Source organism: Oryx dammah, unplaced genomic scaffold (genome assembly GCF_014754425.2).
Source record: "Oryx dammah isolate SB20612 unplaced genomic scaffold, SCBI_Odam_1.1 HiC_scaffold_27, whole genome shotgun sequence".
NCBI lineage: Eukaryota > Metazoa > Chordata > Mammalia > Artiodactyla > Bovidae > Oryx > Oryx dammah.
The window spans coordinates 14308017-14325188 of record NW_024070211.1 but is presented as its reverse complement, the minus strand read 5'-3'; the positions used below and the strand labels follow the sequence as shown (position 1 = coordinate 14325188).

At 42.7% G+C, this 17172-nt stretch overlaps 1 protein-coding gene across 2 annotated transcripts in view; it reads right to left on the bottom strand.

The window, feature by feature from the left end:
- The window catches only part of KHDRBS1 (KH RNA binding domain containing, signal transduction associated 1), a 39404-nt gene extending 23288 nt beyond the window's left edge, over nucleotides 1-16116 (bottom strand). The window contains exon 1 of one of the 2 annotated variants that reach the window (XR_005718924.1): nucleotides 12061-16116. Coding sequence is in view for 1 of the 2 variants with exons in the window: in XM_040228002.1 (XP_040083936.1) it covers nucleotides 12061-12442 (382 nt within the window). In the remaining variant the exon portion in view is untranslated. The remainder of the gene's footprint in view (nucleotides 1-12060) is intronic. The other variant, XM_040228002.1, reaches the window with a different exon arrangement.
- Nucleotides 16117-17172: the final 1056 nt, after the last annotated feature.

Genomic DNA, 17172 nt, shown 5'->3' with positions numbered 1-17172 from the left:
AAGTTTGAAAGACCTGGGTTTTACTCTGCCACTCACTAGTTGTGTGAACTCTGAAAAGTTTAACTGCTCTGAACTTTGATGTCCTCCTTTGTAAAATGGACTCAGTATCTACTTCAAGAGGTTGCTATAAAGACAGAATAAAGTAACATGCAGGGACTTCCTTGGTGTTCCAGTGGCTGGGACTCCTCTCTCCCAATGCAGTGGGGCCTGAGTTTGATTCCTGGTCAGGGAACTAGATTTTGGATGTGGCAATTAAAAAGATGCTGTATGCCACAACTAAGACCTGGCACGGCCAAATAAATAAAATAAAATATGCAAATATGCTAATTAAAGCCCATTTCTTTCTTTCTGCTTTTCCTTTTGGCCATGCAGGATCTTAGTTCTGCCCTCATCTTAGTTCTGTCCCCTGCAGAAGTCCAGAGTCTTCACCACTGGACCACCAGGAAAGTCCTAAAAGCACATTTCTTAGGAAGTATTTTAATATCTACTTAACACTTTCTAGCCCAAATTCACAAATGCACCAAGGTAATTTCAATTCACAGGTTAAGACAGTTTCATCAGCTAGAACCTTAGTATCCCAAACGATTCCTATCATTAGGAAACTCCATTCATTCATTCAGTGATTCCAAGGGTCTGAGTGCTTCCTATGGTGAGGCACACGAAGGGACAGATATAGGTATGATCACTAAGCACCATGGAAAACTTACTAAGGGCCAGGCACTTGGCCCTGTAAAGTACAGGAGAAACCATACAACCAGTCAGACATGGTCCCAATCTCCACTATGTCTATATACAAGGGGTACCAGTATACAAAGCTGGCAATGAAGAATAGTTAACAGCTACAAAAGGAGTACTAACAGAGATGGGGCAGAGTATGGAGGCAATGAATATTAGCAACTAAAATATACTATGGTCCACTGAGAATAAAACAAAATTTTATACGCCCTAAAATCAGTGGAACACTCTAACACAATGTTCTCCTTATACAACATTACCAGTGCTTCTATCTATCATATTTTAAAAAAACTTTTTGGCCATGCCAAGGGGCATGTGGGATCTTAGTTCCCCAAGCAGGGATCAAATTTGTGCCCTCTGCATTGACAACATGGAGTCTTAACCACTGGGCCAACACGGAAGTCTCTATCTTCTATAATTTAAAGATAGTTCAGTTCAGTTCAGTCGCTCAGTCGTGTCCGACTCTTTGCGACCTCATGAATCGCAGCACGCCAGGCCTCCCTGTCCATCACCAACTCCCGGAGTTCACTCAAACTCATGTCCATTGAGTCAGTGATGCCATCCAACCATCTCAACCTCTGTTGTCCCCTTCTCCTCCTGCCCCCAATCCTTCCCAGCATTAGAGTCTTTTCCAATGAGTCAACTCTTTGCATGAAGTGGCCAAAGTATTGGGAGTTTCAGCTTCAGCATCAGTCCTTCCAATGAACACCCAGGACTGATCTCCTTTAGGATGGACTGGTTGGATCTCCCTGCAGTGCAAGGGACTCTCAAGAGTCTTCTCCAACACCACAGTTCAAAAGCATCAATTCTTCGGCACTCAGCTTTCTTCACAGTCCAACTCTCACACCCATACATGACCAATGGAAGAAACATAACCTTGACTAGAGGGACCTTTGTTGGCAAAGTAATGTCTCTGCTTTTCAATTGGACACTTTCCTTCCAAGGAGTGTCTTTTAATTTCATGGCTGCAATCACCATCTGCAGTGATTTGGGAGCCCCCCAAAAAGTAAAAATAAAGATAAGGGTTCTCAAACTTCAGTATGCAGCAGAATCATCTTGACGGCTAGTTCAGCTCGACTGCTGGGACCCAATCCCAGTCTGGGATTGCATTTAGGATTGTGTTAGGAATCTGCATTTAAAACCGTGACCAGGTGATGCTGATATTGCTGCCCTAAGGTTCACACTTCGAAAACCACTAGTTCAATATATGGGCTTCCCTTGTGGCTCAGATGGTAAAGAATCCGCCTCAAATGTGGGAAACCCAGGTTCGATCCCTGAGTGGGTAAGATCCTTCGGAGAAGAAAATGGCAATCCCCTCCAGTATTCTTGCCTAGAGAGTTCCATGGACAGAGGAGCCTGGTGGACCTTTATATACCTTAGTATATAAAGACATAATACTTTAAACACATTCTGCAAATCTAAACCTTTAACAAACTTTAAAAATAACTGTTTAGACTAAATCTAGCTATGATATACACAGATAAAGGAAAGTTACTGAGACTCACAGAGTTCAGAATTCCAAACTGAAGGCTTCTCTGTTTATTAAAAAGCCTAAACTGAGATGTTACACACTTATAAGAACCGTAAATGACAGTGCTCTTTGCACTCCTATTTTTCATTGCTTGGAGCAGAAAGCAAATTTGACCTTACAATCAACAGACTAAATGCTTCATTCAACATCCTATTTGTTTACTGTTTCACTGCCTGTGTATCCTGACCTCCATCCCTTCCCACTTACTGCTAATATTAACTTTGCAGTCACTGGTTTTGAGCTACCATCTCTGAACACACCTCTTCTAGAGCTTCTGGGCTGGTAAACTGGGTACTTAAAATCTTCAAATGTCCTACAGGAACAAAGATGCCACATTTCAAATCAGAGGAGCTTCTAAAAATGTGGAACAAGTTATATACTTGTTATATATACGTCATCTCATCTATGTCTCTGTGTGTTCTAACTGCTGCCATCTAGTTAGGCCCTTCAGCTGTACTTTATATCAACTTTCCAGAAACTTTAATTGGTCAGAACAAGAAGCTAAGACTTGAAATCTGTTAATCTGTCTTCCCACAGGAAGCAGGGCTACAAAAACTGAACCCAGTAGAAAGGTTTAGTATCAATGAAATGTGCCCTGTGACGATTCGGCCTTTCTAAAACATGGATCTAGGACTTCCCTGGTGGTCCAGCGTTTAAATAAGACTCTCTGCTCCCAATGCAGGGGGCCTGGGGTTTGATCCCTGGTCGGGCAACTAGATCCCACACACCCCAAATAAGACCTGGCACAAACAAATAAAAATAATAAATAAGCAAAAATTTAAAACACAGATCCTTCTGCTATGTTTTGAACGAAGTAGATTTAATTAGGATCCCCTTGTCCACTTACCTTACAATTTAAAAAATAATGTTAAAGCATTTTTTAGAGAATTCAGAGAACAATGGTTTAAATAAAACAGGACTGAAAAGATAAATCAATCACAGGTTAGCCTAGAAAGCAAAAGAAGCAACTTGAGCCTTCAAAGAGGGTCACCTTCCACTTTTGGAAGGGGAAGGACCAATCCTTTATTCAGTGCCTACAATATAACAAATTCTATACAAATATGACCCCATTTATACTCAAACATTACTAGGTGAAGCAGTTGGTACTATCTCTATTTTACAACTGAAGAAACAAACTCAGAGAAGTTAAATCTCTAAGTCAGAAAGCTGTTGAAGTAGTACCCAAATAAGGATTAAAACCCAGGCTTTCTCTAACTTCAAACCTCATGCCTTTAATATTGCCTCTCAATAGGGAGAGAGGGGCACACTTTATTTAAGTGAAAAAAGAGCTAATTTTTTAAAGTTTTGGGAAGTTCAGCTTATACCCCCAGACACTGTCATCCACCTAAATGCCACAAAAGGGCTCTATCGACAGCTCAGATGTTCAGCTGCCTGATCTTTTTTTCCATTTCTCTCCTTGGCCTCACTTCTTGTGGAGAGCTAACAAGCAGGCTGTAAAGGGAAGGAAAAAAAAAAAGGTGAAGCTTCCTAAAAATGCCTTACCCGCAGGCAAAAGTACTTCTAGACAATCTTTGTGAAATTGACTCCTTTAAAAGATCTTTGCTTGGGTCTCTGGAGACCTTGGATGTCCCAAGAGTCAAAGAAAGAAAAAGTATCCTGTAAACAACGCAGAGAGGTGACCCGTTTGGTTCAGAGTCAGATGCTGACAATAATCATTACCTTACCCTTTTGGGTTTCCCTTTGTCTTTATAATGAGGATTATCCTCACTTAACAGGTGCAGAAATACTGTCCAACATCACAAAATTAATGACAGAGCAGGTATTTAAACCCAAATTCTGTATGTCAGTTAGCAAATTCAACCAGTCTTGTGGCATTTCTTCTACTATAACTCAATCTTTCTTTTTTTGGTAGGCCTTATCACAACCGTATTGTAAGTGCCAAAGGATGAGAAAGAAAGTGAAAAAAAGTGAAGTTGCTCAGTCGTGTCCGACTCTTTGCAACCCCATGGCCTGTAGCCTACCAGGCTCCTCTGTCCAAGGGATTTTCCAGGCAATAGTCCTGGAGTGGATTGCCATTTCCTTCTCCAGGGGATATTCCCAACCCAGGGATCAAACCTGGGTCTCCCACATTGCAGGCAGACCCTTTACCGTCTGAGCCACCAGGGAAGCCAAAGGATGAGAACTGCTTCTTAAATATATGTCTGAGAAGAAAACCTGAGTTTTGAAGCTAAACAGAACTGGGTGTGAGTCCCAACTCTGGTACATGCTTGCTGTGTGACCTTGGGGCAAACTGTTAAACCTCAGTCTTGCTTCTTACTTTTAAAAAGGAAGATTTTTCTTTTTAAACAGAAAAAAGATTTTATGAACAGAAAAATATTAATACTAGACAAGTTTGAAAAAATTATATACAGATTTTATCAACTGGCCTGGCTTAACTAAAAATGACTGTCATGTACAATCCATTAACTGAACACTTAATAAATGCTACATAAGGAGCAAGACAATCATGGTTTTCTGACTAAGGCATCTAGAGATAGTGCTTCTAGAAGGGTATCTGCTCCAAAAGGTCAGGTGTCACGCCGTCCTCCAGAATATCAATGTATTCAGTTCAAACTTCTAACAACAGCACTCCTTCCCCTGCTATCATCCATTTCTGGACCCCTTCATCACTGAACTATCTGCCATTTATAATACAATGCCTAATAGACAACAGGCATCTATAAACATATATCAAATTAAAGAAATATACCATTAACACTCCCAACTTCCCTTAACAATTCATATAACTTTACCATTCCCAAGTTTATAGTTCTCTGCCTTGTATCTTGTCTGTTGGTAAATCCTTTTGGATTCACAAGTCCAGTAAGTTTATTAACTTTGTATAAAGCCACTCCATTCTTTTCATTTTTCAAACTATTTATTATGTAAAGCAAGAACACACAGCTATACATTTTTAATTTTATTTAGGGTCATGAGCCCTTACAGGCTAACTCCCCAGAAAAACAGACACGGTATTTCATATACAATCTTGACTAAGGGTGGGTATTGGCTAAAAAAAAAAAAAAAAAAAAAAATCCGTCAAAGCCCAAGTTAGTTCACTTCAGTTCAGTCGCCCAGTCGTGTCCGACTCTTTGCGACCCCATGAATCGCAGCACGCCAGGCCTCCCTGTCCATCACCAACTCCCGGAGTTCACTCAGACTCGCGTTCATCGAGTCCGTGATGCCATCCAGCCATCTCATCCTCGGTCGTCCCCTTCTCCTCCTGCCCCCAATCCCTCCCAGCATCAGAGTCTTTTCCAATGAGTCAACTCTTTGCATGAGGTGGCCAAAGTACTGGAGTTTCAGCTTTAGCATCATTCCTTCCAAAGAAATCCCAAGGTTGATCTCCTTCAGAATGGACTGGTTGGATCTCCTTGCAGTAATTCCCATATTCCAAGATAATGGCAAAGTCTTATCATGGCCTATTGACCATGGTCTCCCAAATCTCTTTCTTAGGGTACAACTTACAGTTTAGGGCTTTTTTTCCTTTTAAAAACAAAACAAACAAACCGCTTTATCTTAAGATAATTGTAGATTTACATGCAGTTTTAAGAAATAAGAGATCTCCTATATCCTTTACCCACTATTCTCTATGATAACATTTTGCATGTCTATAATACAATATCATAACCAAAAAATGCAAATACAATCTACTGACTTTATTTGGATGTCACCAGTTTTGCATGTACATGTGTGTCCACGCACGCGTGTGTGCTTAGCTCTGTGCAATTTAATCAGATTCATGCGACCACAACCAGTGTCGGTACAGAACGATTCCAGTACAGCACAGAACACAAAGATCCCTCATGCTGCCCTTCTATAGGCACAGTCACTGCCCTTCCTCTCTCCTTCACACTGGCAATCACTGATGTTCTCCAACTCAATTATTTTGTCTTTTCAAGAATGTTAAATTAATGGAATTATACAGTATGTAATCTTTTGAGGTTGGCTTCTTCACTCAGCATAATTCTCTTGAGGGAATTCCTTGGCTGTCTAGTGGTTAGGGCTTGGTGCTTATCCACCAGAGCTGGGGTTCAATCCCCGGTCAGGGAATCAAGATCTTACAAGCTGCAAGGCCTGATCCCCACCCCCTCAATTTATGGAGATATCTTAAGTTGTTGCCTTTATTAATAGTTCATTTCTTTTTTTTTTTACTGTTGAGTAGTATTTCATGGTATGGATGTACCACTGCGAAACTATTCATCAACTGGACACATATGGCTTATATCCAGTTTTTGGCTATTATGAACATTCATGTACAGGTTTCCTATGAATGTGAGTTCTAATTTTTCTGGGATAAATGCCCACAAATATAATTGCTGAGTCGTATGGTCAACACATGTTAAGTTTTGTTAAAAATTGCTTTATCTGAAATTTATGCATGCTAACAATATTTTAGTTAATTTTTGGTATTACATGTTCCATAAAAACAATATTGTACCACATGGATAAAGCCTTATGGGATTGACCTTTTCATGTAACATTAGATTTCTAAGATCTCTCCATGCTGTGGCATTCAGCTATAGTTTTCATTTTCACTGCTGTGTAAGTATTTCATTTTGAAAACTACTCAGTATCCAATCAATGATGAAATAAGGTACACCATTTTATTACTGAGGCATTCACGAACAAAAGTTTGAGCATATTCCCAATACATTCCTACTTTCCTAGATAAACAACCATGAAGTTGTTGCAAATGGTAAATGCTGCCTCTTTCTTTCCTAGTATTTATATTCATACCTACAAAGACATCCCTCACTGTCCCAAGAAGATTGGTCCCAGGACCACACCCCCATACTAAAATAAGAGGATTTCAAGTACCTTATATAAAATGACATAGTACTTATAGATAACCTACACACATCCTCTTGTGTACTTCAAATCATCTCTAGATTACTTATAACGTCTAATACAGTGTAAATAGTTGCAAGGTAAACCACTGCAAAGCCAATTCAAGTTTTGTTTTTTGGAAATTCTGGAATCCCCTTACCCCTGAATATTTCTGATTCACTGTTGGTTGAATTCACATACATGAAGAAACTGTGGATATAGACAGCCATTATTTGGTCTATAGTTCCCCTGCAATTCCACTTCTTGGGTTTAATAGGTCTTGCTAGAGGTCTGTACAATCATACCTACAGTTTTTCCAGTTGTCATGTACAGATGTGAGAGTTGGACCATAAAAAAAGCTGAGTGTCAAAGAACTGATGCTTTCAAATTATGGCGCTGGAGAAGACACTTGAGAGCCTCTTGGAACGCAAGGAGATTATATCAGTCAATCCTAAAGGAAATCAACCCTGAATTCATTGGAAGGACTGATGGTGAAGCTCCAACATTTGACCACCTGATGTAAAGAGCTGACTCACTGGAAAAATTCCTGATGCTGGGAAAGACTGAGGGCAGGAGAAGGGGGTGACAGAGGATGAGATGGTTGGAGAGCCACACCAACTCAATGGATGTGAGTTTGAGTAAACTCCAGAGATAGTGAAGGATAGGGAAGTCTGGCTGACTGCAGTCCATGGGGTCACAAAGAATCAGACATGACTTAGATGTATTTAAATACATCAAAAAAGATGTATTTCTATAGCACGTTGTAAATAAAACACAGAAATTAACTATTTTGAAATTTCAATAGGTTTTTGTGGGGAAATATTCTGAACTGACGTGTTTTTTTTTTTTTTTGGCCTTGCCATGCTGCATGCAGGATCTGTTTCCTAACCAGTGGAAGTGTAGAGTTTTAACCACTGGACCACCAGAGAAGTCCCTGCACTGAGTGCTTTTGGAGAATGAACTGCTGAGTATCCTTTCAAGATCATCCCGGGATTGTTACTCTATTCAAAATGTTTACTTATTCCTGAGTCATTTATACTGACTTGTATTTTCCCAGTTAGAAAAAGTAGAAGAAGAACACTGATATATATAAAAACATCTTATGTTTATTATGTAAGTATTTAACACAAATAATATGATAAATTATTTGTTTCAGAAAACAAGCATGGGTACCCTGAGAGTCCTTGTACTTTTGCAAATGCATTTAATTGTCATCATAGCTGATTATCAATTTGGCTAATATAGAAGTCTATATTCAAAACTGAAATCCTTCAGAATTGTGTTGATAGTTTTCCATCATGCAATGAAGATGAATATTCATTCACCAACTATTTAGTAAGAGGCCACTCTGTGCAGTACTCTTAAAGGAACAGAAGACACAGCTGTGAACAAAGCAGACAAAAGATCCCTGCCCTGGTAGAGCTGACATTTTGGTCATAAAGAGGGGGTAGCCAACAAGCAAACACATTAACTACAACATATGGTGCGTCAGATGCTGATAAGTACAAAATAAGGTTAAGCTGGGAAAGGGAGAGGGAGGGCTGGGAAGGCAAGAGTGGTCTGGGTCTTGTGGCACCTCTTGGGAAACGGGCAGAGTTGCCTGGAGGAGTCACAGTCCCAAATGCTATGCTCTCTGGGTTTCCTCCTTCTGTGTCTTGGTCTTGTCACCTTCACTGATCTGTTGGCTAGACTATGATGTGTTCAGATTTTCTTTCAATATTTTACCACACATAAATTTTTTTGAGTACAATTTGTTGCAGGCACTATAGTGAGGGATGAGGGAGTGGTGAGCAAAGAGGTTTAGGTGTGAGGATCCAGACTGAGACTGACTTAAAATCTTCCTTATGCCGTTTATTGATTTTGTTATCTTAGGCAAATTATTTAATCTGCTTGTCTTGGTTTCCTCATATGTAGAAATAAAGGCAAGAATAATAAGAGTAACTTCCTCTTAGTAAGGTTAATAGTTGATGTAAAGTGCTCAGGCCAGTGTCCAGCATCCAGCATAGTGTTAGTCATATTTTTCCTACACGTAACCTCATCACAGAGTTATTGTATTCTCAGTCTCATTTCCTCACAATTGGTCAACTTTACTACAATCCCTTTTCCAGATCATTCAAAAATATCTTAAAATAAATTAACTATACTCAACTTAAAAAAACCTTAAAAGCTGGGTCCAACATATATCAACATTTATCCATGCTAAGAGTCTTCCTGGGTAGCTCAGCTGGTAAAGAATCCCCCTGCAGTGCAGGAGACCCAGGTTCAATTCCTGGGTCTGGAAGTTCCCCTGGAAAAGGGATAGGCTACCCACTCCAGTATTCTTGGGCTTCCCTGCTGGCTCAGACAGTAAAGAATCTGCCTGCAATGTGGGAGATCTGGGTTTGATCCCTGGGTTGGGAAGATCCCTAGTGGCAACCCACTCCAGTATTCTTGCCTGGAGAATCCCCATGGACAGAGGAGCCTGGTGGGCTACAGTCCATGGAGTTGCAAAGAGTCAGACATGACTGAGCCACTAAGCACAGCACATCCATACTGAGGAGTATTCACGTTTCCCAAGTCAGTTCTCTCAATGAGCCAGCATTACCTCAACCCCCTTTCTCCAATTAAAATTCAATTTGGTTAAAGAAAAAAGACATAAAAAAAGCTTTGGACTTCTCCAGTGGTCCAGTGGTTAAGAATCCATCCTGCAATGCAGGGGACCTAGGTTTGATACCTGGCCCTGGGATCTAAGATCCCACATGCCACAGAGGAATGAAGCTTATTGGTGAAAACTAAGACCTGACACAGTCAAATAAATAAAAAATATATATTTTTTAAAAAATGAGAGAGGGAAAAAAGCTCAAATTTAAAAAAAAATTAAAGCACGCTCTCTTGTGACAAAAGTTAAGCAGTAAGAGAGAGGTGAAAATTTTATTTAAGGATCAGGCTTTCCTGGTGGCTCAGATGGTAAAGAATCTGCCTGCAATGCAGAAGACCTGGGTTCGATCCCTGGGTAAGGAAGATTCCCCTGGAGGAGGGCATGGCAACCCACTCCAGTATTCTAGCCCGGAGAATCCCATGGACACAGGAGCCTGGTAAGCTACTGTCCATGGGGTCACAAAGAGTTGAACATGATTGAGCAACTAACACCTTCACCATAAGGATTAAATTTGTGATAGCTATTCTAAGAAATCGTATTTTACTTAGAAGACTAGACTAGCACTGGACACCTGATGTGTGCAGAATAGCAAGAAAATTTTTGCGTTTCATCCTAACTCTGTACCACAAATTTACAACTAGAAGACTGGTGGCAAGTTATTAGCTAATGATTATAGGTCAAAAGGAACTGTGCCAGAGCTTTTTATACAACATTTAATCCTCACAACTCACCACCCCACTTTACAGATGAGCTTAGTGAGATTCAGAAAGTTTCCCAAGAGTAGATGACTAGTCAAGAGCTAGAATTTCAAACCCAAGTCAACTACCTTACAGTTCTAAAGTTTGTTATTTTATTCTACACATTTAATCTGGACTGTCTGAAGATGCAAGAAAACAAAAATAAAAGCCAGTCAACTTTTACCATTGTCTGAGGTTCTTGAACCTACATGTACTTGCTTTCAGATTCAAACAACTGGTATTTGCTATATGCAAGACAATAAGATTTAGAAAGCTTTCCTTGCCCTCAAAGAGTTTGCCAGAAGAACACAATGAACAGTAATGTTTCAAACAATCTGACTGTGTTATAGAAGAGCAAAGCACAGAGTTGAAACCGTAAGCAGTTTATTTAAATGTTATTCTTGAATGTCTGGGGCTTTGTTTACTGTTTAAAAGTAAAGATCTCTAATGTTGGGAGATAGAGAACACACACAGGGGAAAAGATATTTTCATATGGGGCCTGTCCATTATTTCAATCCTGCCAAAGAGTCCAACTACTCACTCAGTGTTGGAAGGTTTTGAATTTTTATTTGCTTAGAAAATTTAGGTATCATAAGACACTCTTATTATACCGTTTTAACAGGAAGAGAGGGCAAAATAGGCGGTTTTCAGGAGAAATCAGAGCGACTAGATGATGGCTAGTTTTGCGCAAAAAAGGAGCGCTAGTCTACAGACAAGAGAACAAAGACTACTATTCCTTGTCTGTTTCACTACTGAGAAGGGCGGGGGAGGAGGCCACGCAAACTTCTGTCAATTTTTTCCATTTGATTGGGAATGCCACGCAAACCATCCTTAACCTCCCTCTATCACCCCTTACCCCTTCACCGTCTCTAGGTTTATTTTTTTCCCCTTTCCTGAATGCACAACACACATTATAAAATAAAGGGATCCAAAAAGTCTGGCTAGGCAGAAATGACCATCTTATCTGCCGAGGTCGTAAATATAATTCGGAAAACCTCAAGCTCGGATTCCCACAGGTTGCTCCTGCCTCCAAGCAACTCAAGCTCCAGTTACCGCTAAGTCCGACCGGCCCCTGCGGCCGCGGCGCTGGACAGGGGACCCCAGTCTCATCGCATCTCACCTCGCCCCCCGCCCCACTCACGGTCCCTCCCGGCTCAGGCTGTCTTCACCTCCTACACTCTCAGTTGAGGCGCCGACAGCCACCCGCGATCAAACAAGCTTCCCCTTTGGGGGAAGGGGGAGATGAAGGTTCCTTTCTGGAAGAATCTGAGCACTCGGAGCGCAGGGCAGCTGCAAGAGGGGAGGAGGAAGGGTCGGCCCAGGGGGCGGGGAACGCGGCATTTATCCATCAAGATCTTTGCGCTAAGAGATCGCCAAGTTCCCTCCGGGCCTCCACTGCCGCCTGGAAATTCTCCCTCGCACTCTGGGCCGGGATGGGAACGTGGAATCTTAAGCTTCCGAAGATGAAGATGAGAGGAGTCCACGACTGCCTAGGTCCTCAGGGAACGGGAAGCAAGCGGAACAAAGCCGCTACCACCCATGCCTCCGGATGGCCGGGCGACCCAGAGGGACCCCAGAGGCCCGCTTACCTGCCGTTAGCAACTGCATGGCGTGAGTGAAGGACGGGTCGAGTGAGTCCTTCTCGGCCATGAGTTCGGGCAGATACTTGTTCTCCGGCTCCATCTTGACGGAGGCAGTGGCTGAGGGGGGCAGCAGCGGGGTCGGCGCTGGACCGCCCACTGTCGCGTCGGGACCGGTGGCCGAGGGCGGCAGCAGCGGTGGCGGCTGCGCGGCGGGCGAGGCCCGGGCGCCCCCGCGAGACCCTCCTCCGCCTCCCCGGGACCGGTGAGGCAGCGGTGGCTGCCGAGGGGGCGCCTGACGCACGGAGGGGTGGGCACCTGAGGGGTCCATGGAGCCGCTGCGGCCCGAGGACCGGCTCATGCGAGCGGCGGGGTCGTCCCGGCGCTGCATTGGGCAGGATGTGCGATTAAGGGATCGAGGAAGCGACGCGGTAGCGGCGGAGGCCTGAGCGCCGGCGGCCCGAGCGGCGGTTGGCGGGGGTGGGAGAGCGGGAGCGACAGCGACCGAAGCCGACCCGAGCGACCCAGCAAAAGAGAGCACCGGAAATGAGGCGGCGCGCGTGCGCAGCCAGCCACCGGCACCGCCCTTGGGTCTCTCCGCGGAGAACAAAGTCCCCGGTCGGGCCACGGCGCCTGCGCACCGCCGTGGAGTCTGAAGAAGTCGCCTCCTCTCTCCTCTTTTCCCTCCGAGCCCTCCAGGCCGGGTACTTGTGCGCGTGCGCGGGAGGCCGCGGGCCCCGTTCGTTTCTTTTCCACGTGACTCGGCGCTAGCGGGACACGTGTCTCCTCCCTCTTCTGGCCGAGTGCACGGAGCGGGCGGGGGCTGTGGAATGTCTTTGTCTGCGCGCGAGCCCGCGGAGTGTGGGGCGGGAGACCTGTTACTCGCGGGGCCACGCCTCCAACGGCTGAGCTGGGGTGGTGGGGGTGCCTGTGCTCAGTTGGGTGGGGCGGGGGCGGGGTGGGGAGGGGGCCGGTTACTGAAGAATGAAAGGAGACCCTCCCGGGGGATGCGGTAGGGGAAGGAGAGAGAATTGGGGCTGACTGGGCAGAAGATGGCCAGGGTGAGAGACACAAGGGAGATTAGAGTGAAGAAGGAACGACTAAGGGAGAGCCTGACGTAGGGTTGAGGGGTGGAGATGCGGCCAGACTTGGAGGGGGCCATTGAGGAAGGACTGGTCAGTGGAAAGACTGAAGGCTATTGGAGGAGTTAAACTAAGAGGGAGGGTTAGATCGGAGACCTAATATCCAGCCAGGAAAAGGGCCCCAGACGGAAACAGGGAGTCCAAGAAGTCGTATCCTGTCATTTCCAGTATAGTAGGTTCTTAGACTTAGCCGTTGTTGATCAGAGAAGTCATCTGAAAGGTGAAGCGTTTTAACTCTCTGCATATAGTACTGCTTTCTGCAGATTGTGTTTCTTTCACACACAAAAATGGGGTAGAGGCCAGCTCTAATCTGTGATGGTTGCATCATTCGGGTGGCTTCTTCTGATGTGAGTGCTAATCCTCCTGCTGTAAATCATCTTTCCACACTTTCTCAAAGAGACAGACCCTTACCACAGCTCTCAAGGCCAAGGCATTATAGTGGACAGTCTCCCACAGCCTACTCCTTATCCTGGGGTGCTATATGCAGATGAAGGCTAGGTCTTTACTTTCCATAAACTCTAACACTTGGTACCTTCTCTAACTCTTCCCCCCACAGATTTTTTTTTGCTTCTCTCATTCAAAGCATTCGCTCTCATCCCTTTTCCTTCGGGATCTGTTCCCCTAATAAACCCACGCTTTCCAAAAGCATTTCTGGAAATTGTCTTCTGGGTGCCTAAAAACTGCTGATTTTTAGATTTGAAACTTAGAAGCCTTCAGCTTAGGGAACATTAGGGCTTGGCTGCCTTCTTGGGGGTAGGGAGATAAATCACCAGCAGGAATGAGAACAAAACACAAATCTGCATAAATTATCACATATTTATCTCCAGTGCCTAGGCAGTACTTACTTTGAGGTCACATAGATAGTTTATAATTAAGGAGGAGGAAAAAAGAAAGGAATGTTTTTGGATAATTGTAATGAAGAATGTAATGTGACAAATGCCCAAAGATAAGTAAATATTAGGTGGGATTAGAGTTCAAAGTGGAAGTTAGATTTCAGCCAGGGGAGAATGAATTCCAGGCAAAGGAAAGTGTGAATACATGAACAGAGATGAGACTGTCACAGATGTGTTTAAGGTATGGGAGTAATCCATTTGTGGACTGGGAAAAAGTAGATGATTTGAGAGAGCCAGTGTATGGAGGAGGGGAGAGGGGGTGAAGAGGATTTATAGCTCCCTTGCGATTAATTTCTGCTGCTGTCCTTGAAATTCCTGCTTGGGTGGTGGTGTTACAAATGTCTGAAGTGTCCTTGCTCTGTAATGAGATGCTCAGCTGGAGGTACCTTGAGCTGAGGCTAATAAAACTTTGATAAAGAAGTGTCTGAGAAGGCGCTGGGTAGTGGTTGGTATCTGTGGGTTTCTAGACTAGAATCAACATTCTGAGAGGCTGTCAGACCTTTACTTACTTTGTCTAAAGATGGGGTTGAAGAGAAGTTTGAGCCTTCCTAGTGAGATACAAAAACGGTTATCTCTGAGGTGTTATGTTGTGACCCTGCAGTGTGTTCACCAAGTAGGCGAAGCAACAGCCTTCTGTTTGGGGGTGGAATGGGGTCTTCCCTGGGGTCAGAGAAGAGTAATTTCTGTCCTGAAAGACTGGAGGTCTGGATTTCATTTTGTGCTGACCACGATATACTGTGCCCGAGCTTCACCTGAAGGTATTAACAGCATGGCCTTGTGAAGAAACTGACTTTGGAGTGAGGCAGACAAATTTAAAGCCAGCTATGCCTTGTCCTTGCTGTATACCGTTAGTAAAACTATAACCTGTCTGAGCCTTAGTTTCTTCCTCTCTAAAGTTGAGTTGATGACAAATACCTTCCAGAGTTGTTGTGAACATTAACAAATAACAGTGTAAACCTCCTGGGTTTATAGGCAGAATCAGGATAGTTGTTATTCCATTTAGCGCCTAGTGAAGATTTTTGGGTGTTTCATGTTAGCTGTGGATCTGAAAGGCCTGTTCTCTAATCTATCTCATTTTCACTGACTGTGGCTAGACTTTGTTTTGGAGGTGGGAGAGAGGTTTCTTCTACCCTATTTCCTCCCTGCATTCAGTTTCTATGGTGTAGGATGCAAGATTAATTGAGAGCATTGTGATTCAGATGAAGTTAGGTCCGAATCTGGCTTTCCTGCCGGATGATTGAGCGCATTACTTAAACTTACTCAGCCTTGCTTTCTCCTCTTTGATAAACAAGGGGTCATAACAATACCTACCTTGGGGCTGTTAGGATTAAACAGATAGTGTTTGTAAAGCACTCAGCATGGGAACTGGCAATTAGTAGGTGCTTGATAAGCGATAGTGGCCATTGTTACTATTTTATTGAGTACCTTATTGCTTGTTTTCACTTTCATGTGAGTCCCTAACAGAGAGGCTGGAAGGACCTTTTTTTTTTTTTTTTTTGCACATGGCTGCTTGACTTGTGCTTGATCCATGAATGGAGGATCTGCAGGCCCCGTCTGCCTTCCCTGCTTTGCAGTCAGTTCCCAAGAGTTGAAGGGCTCCAGCCTGGAGCTCTCCAGCTCTCCCTGGGCCAGAGAGTTTCTCTTCTATCCATCTGTTTAAGCTTAAACATCTATGGTGCCAAATATGTGGAGGATATGGAAGGAGAAAGGGAGACCAAAATTCAATATTTAAAATTTTTCTAAGATTTAAAATTTTTTATTGGAATATATTTGATTTACAGTGTTGTGTTAGTCTCGGGCACACAGTAAAATGAATCCATTATGCACATACATATATCCATTCTTTTTCAGATTCTTCTCCCATATAGGCCACCTACAGAGTATGGAGTATGGAGTAGAGTTCCTTGTGCTATATAGTAGGTCCTTATTATCTATTTTGTGTATAGTAGTGTGTATATGTCAATTCCAATCTTCCAATTTATCCCTCCCCTGCCTAAGATTTTTTAATTATTAAAAATATATGCTTTGATTATTTAGCATCTCTGTGCTTACTTTTTTCATTTATAAAATGAGGTTAAGCTACATCTGCGACTTCCCTGGTGGTCCAGTGGTTAGATTCTGTGTTTCCACTGCAGGAGGCATGGGTTTGATTCCTAGTTGGGGAGCTAAGATCCCACATACCTTGTGGTGCAGCCAAAAACAAAAGGGCAAACAAAAAAAAAATACCCCTACTACCTACTTCATAGGGCTGTTTGAGGACTCAAAGAGCACATTTATACAAAGTAGAGTAATGCCTAGAAGGTTACAAATGTTAAATAAATAGCACATTTTATTATAAAAATAATATGCTTCTAGTTTTAAGGAAAATCTAACCATAAGAAAGGAATAGAGTGAAAAGTAAAATTCCCCTTAAAACCTGGCCCATTCACTTGACTGTGCTTTTCTAAATATATCCACTATTCAGTGGTTGCTTATGTAAACTTCTAGACATTTTTAGGCACCTGTATGTGAGTCTGTCCTTTTAAACACAAACTGCAATATACTATATGAACAATTTTTGACTTATTTTTAAATGAAATATTATATTCAAATATCCCTTATCAGTATATGTAAATCTACTTCATTTTTCATGGTAGGATATTATTCCACCAAGTACTTCTCATTACCTTCTGATGGAAATGTAGGTTGATTCCAGCTTTTCAGTATTACAAATGATACTGCAATGAACATCATCCTACAGAACATCTGCAATGAACATCATCCTACAGAACATCTTTGTGCACTGATATCAATATACTCATGGCATAAATTCATAGAAATGACACAATAAAACTGTACCTAGCAACATCCTCTTCTCCCACCTCCTCAGTCAATTCAGGCTATTCTTATCCCATAGTTTTTTTTAACCTGATTTTATTTTTTCATGGAAGGGCATTTTATTTTAAACATAGTAGTATGTAATGTCAATCCCAAACACAATCTTATCCCCCACTGCCCACTGCCAGTAACCATAAACTAGTTCTCTGTTTTGTAGATAAGTTCATTTGTGTCATTTTTAAAGACTGCATATGAGCAATATTATATGA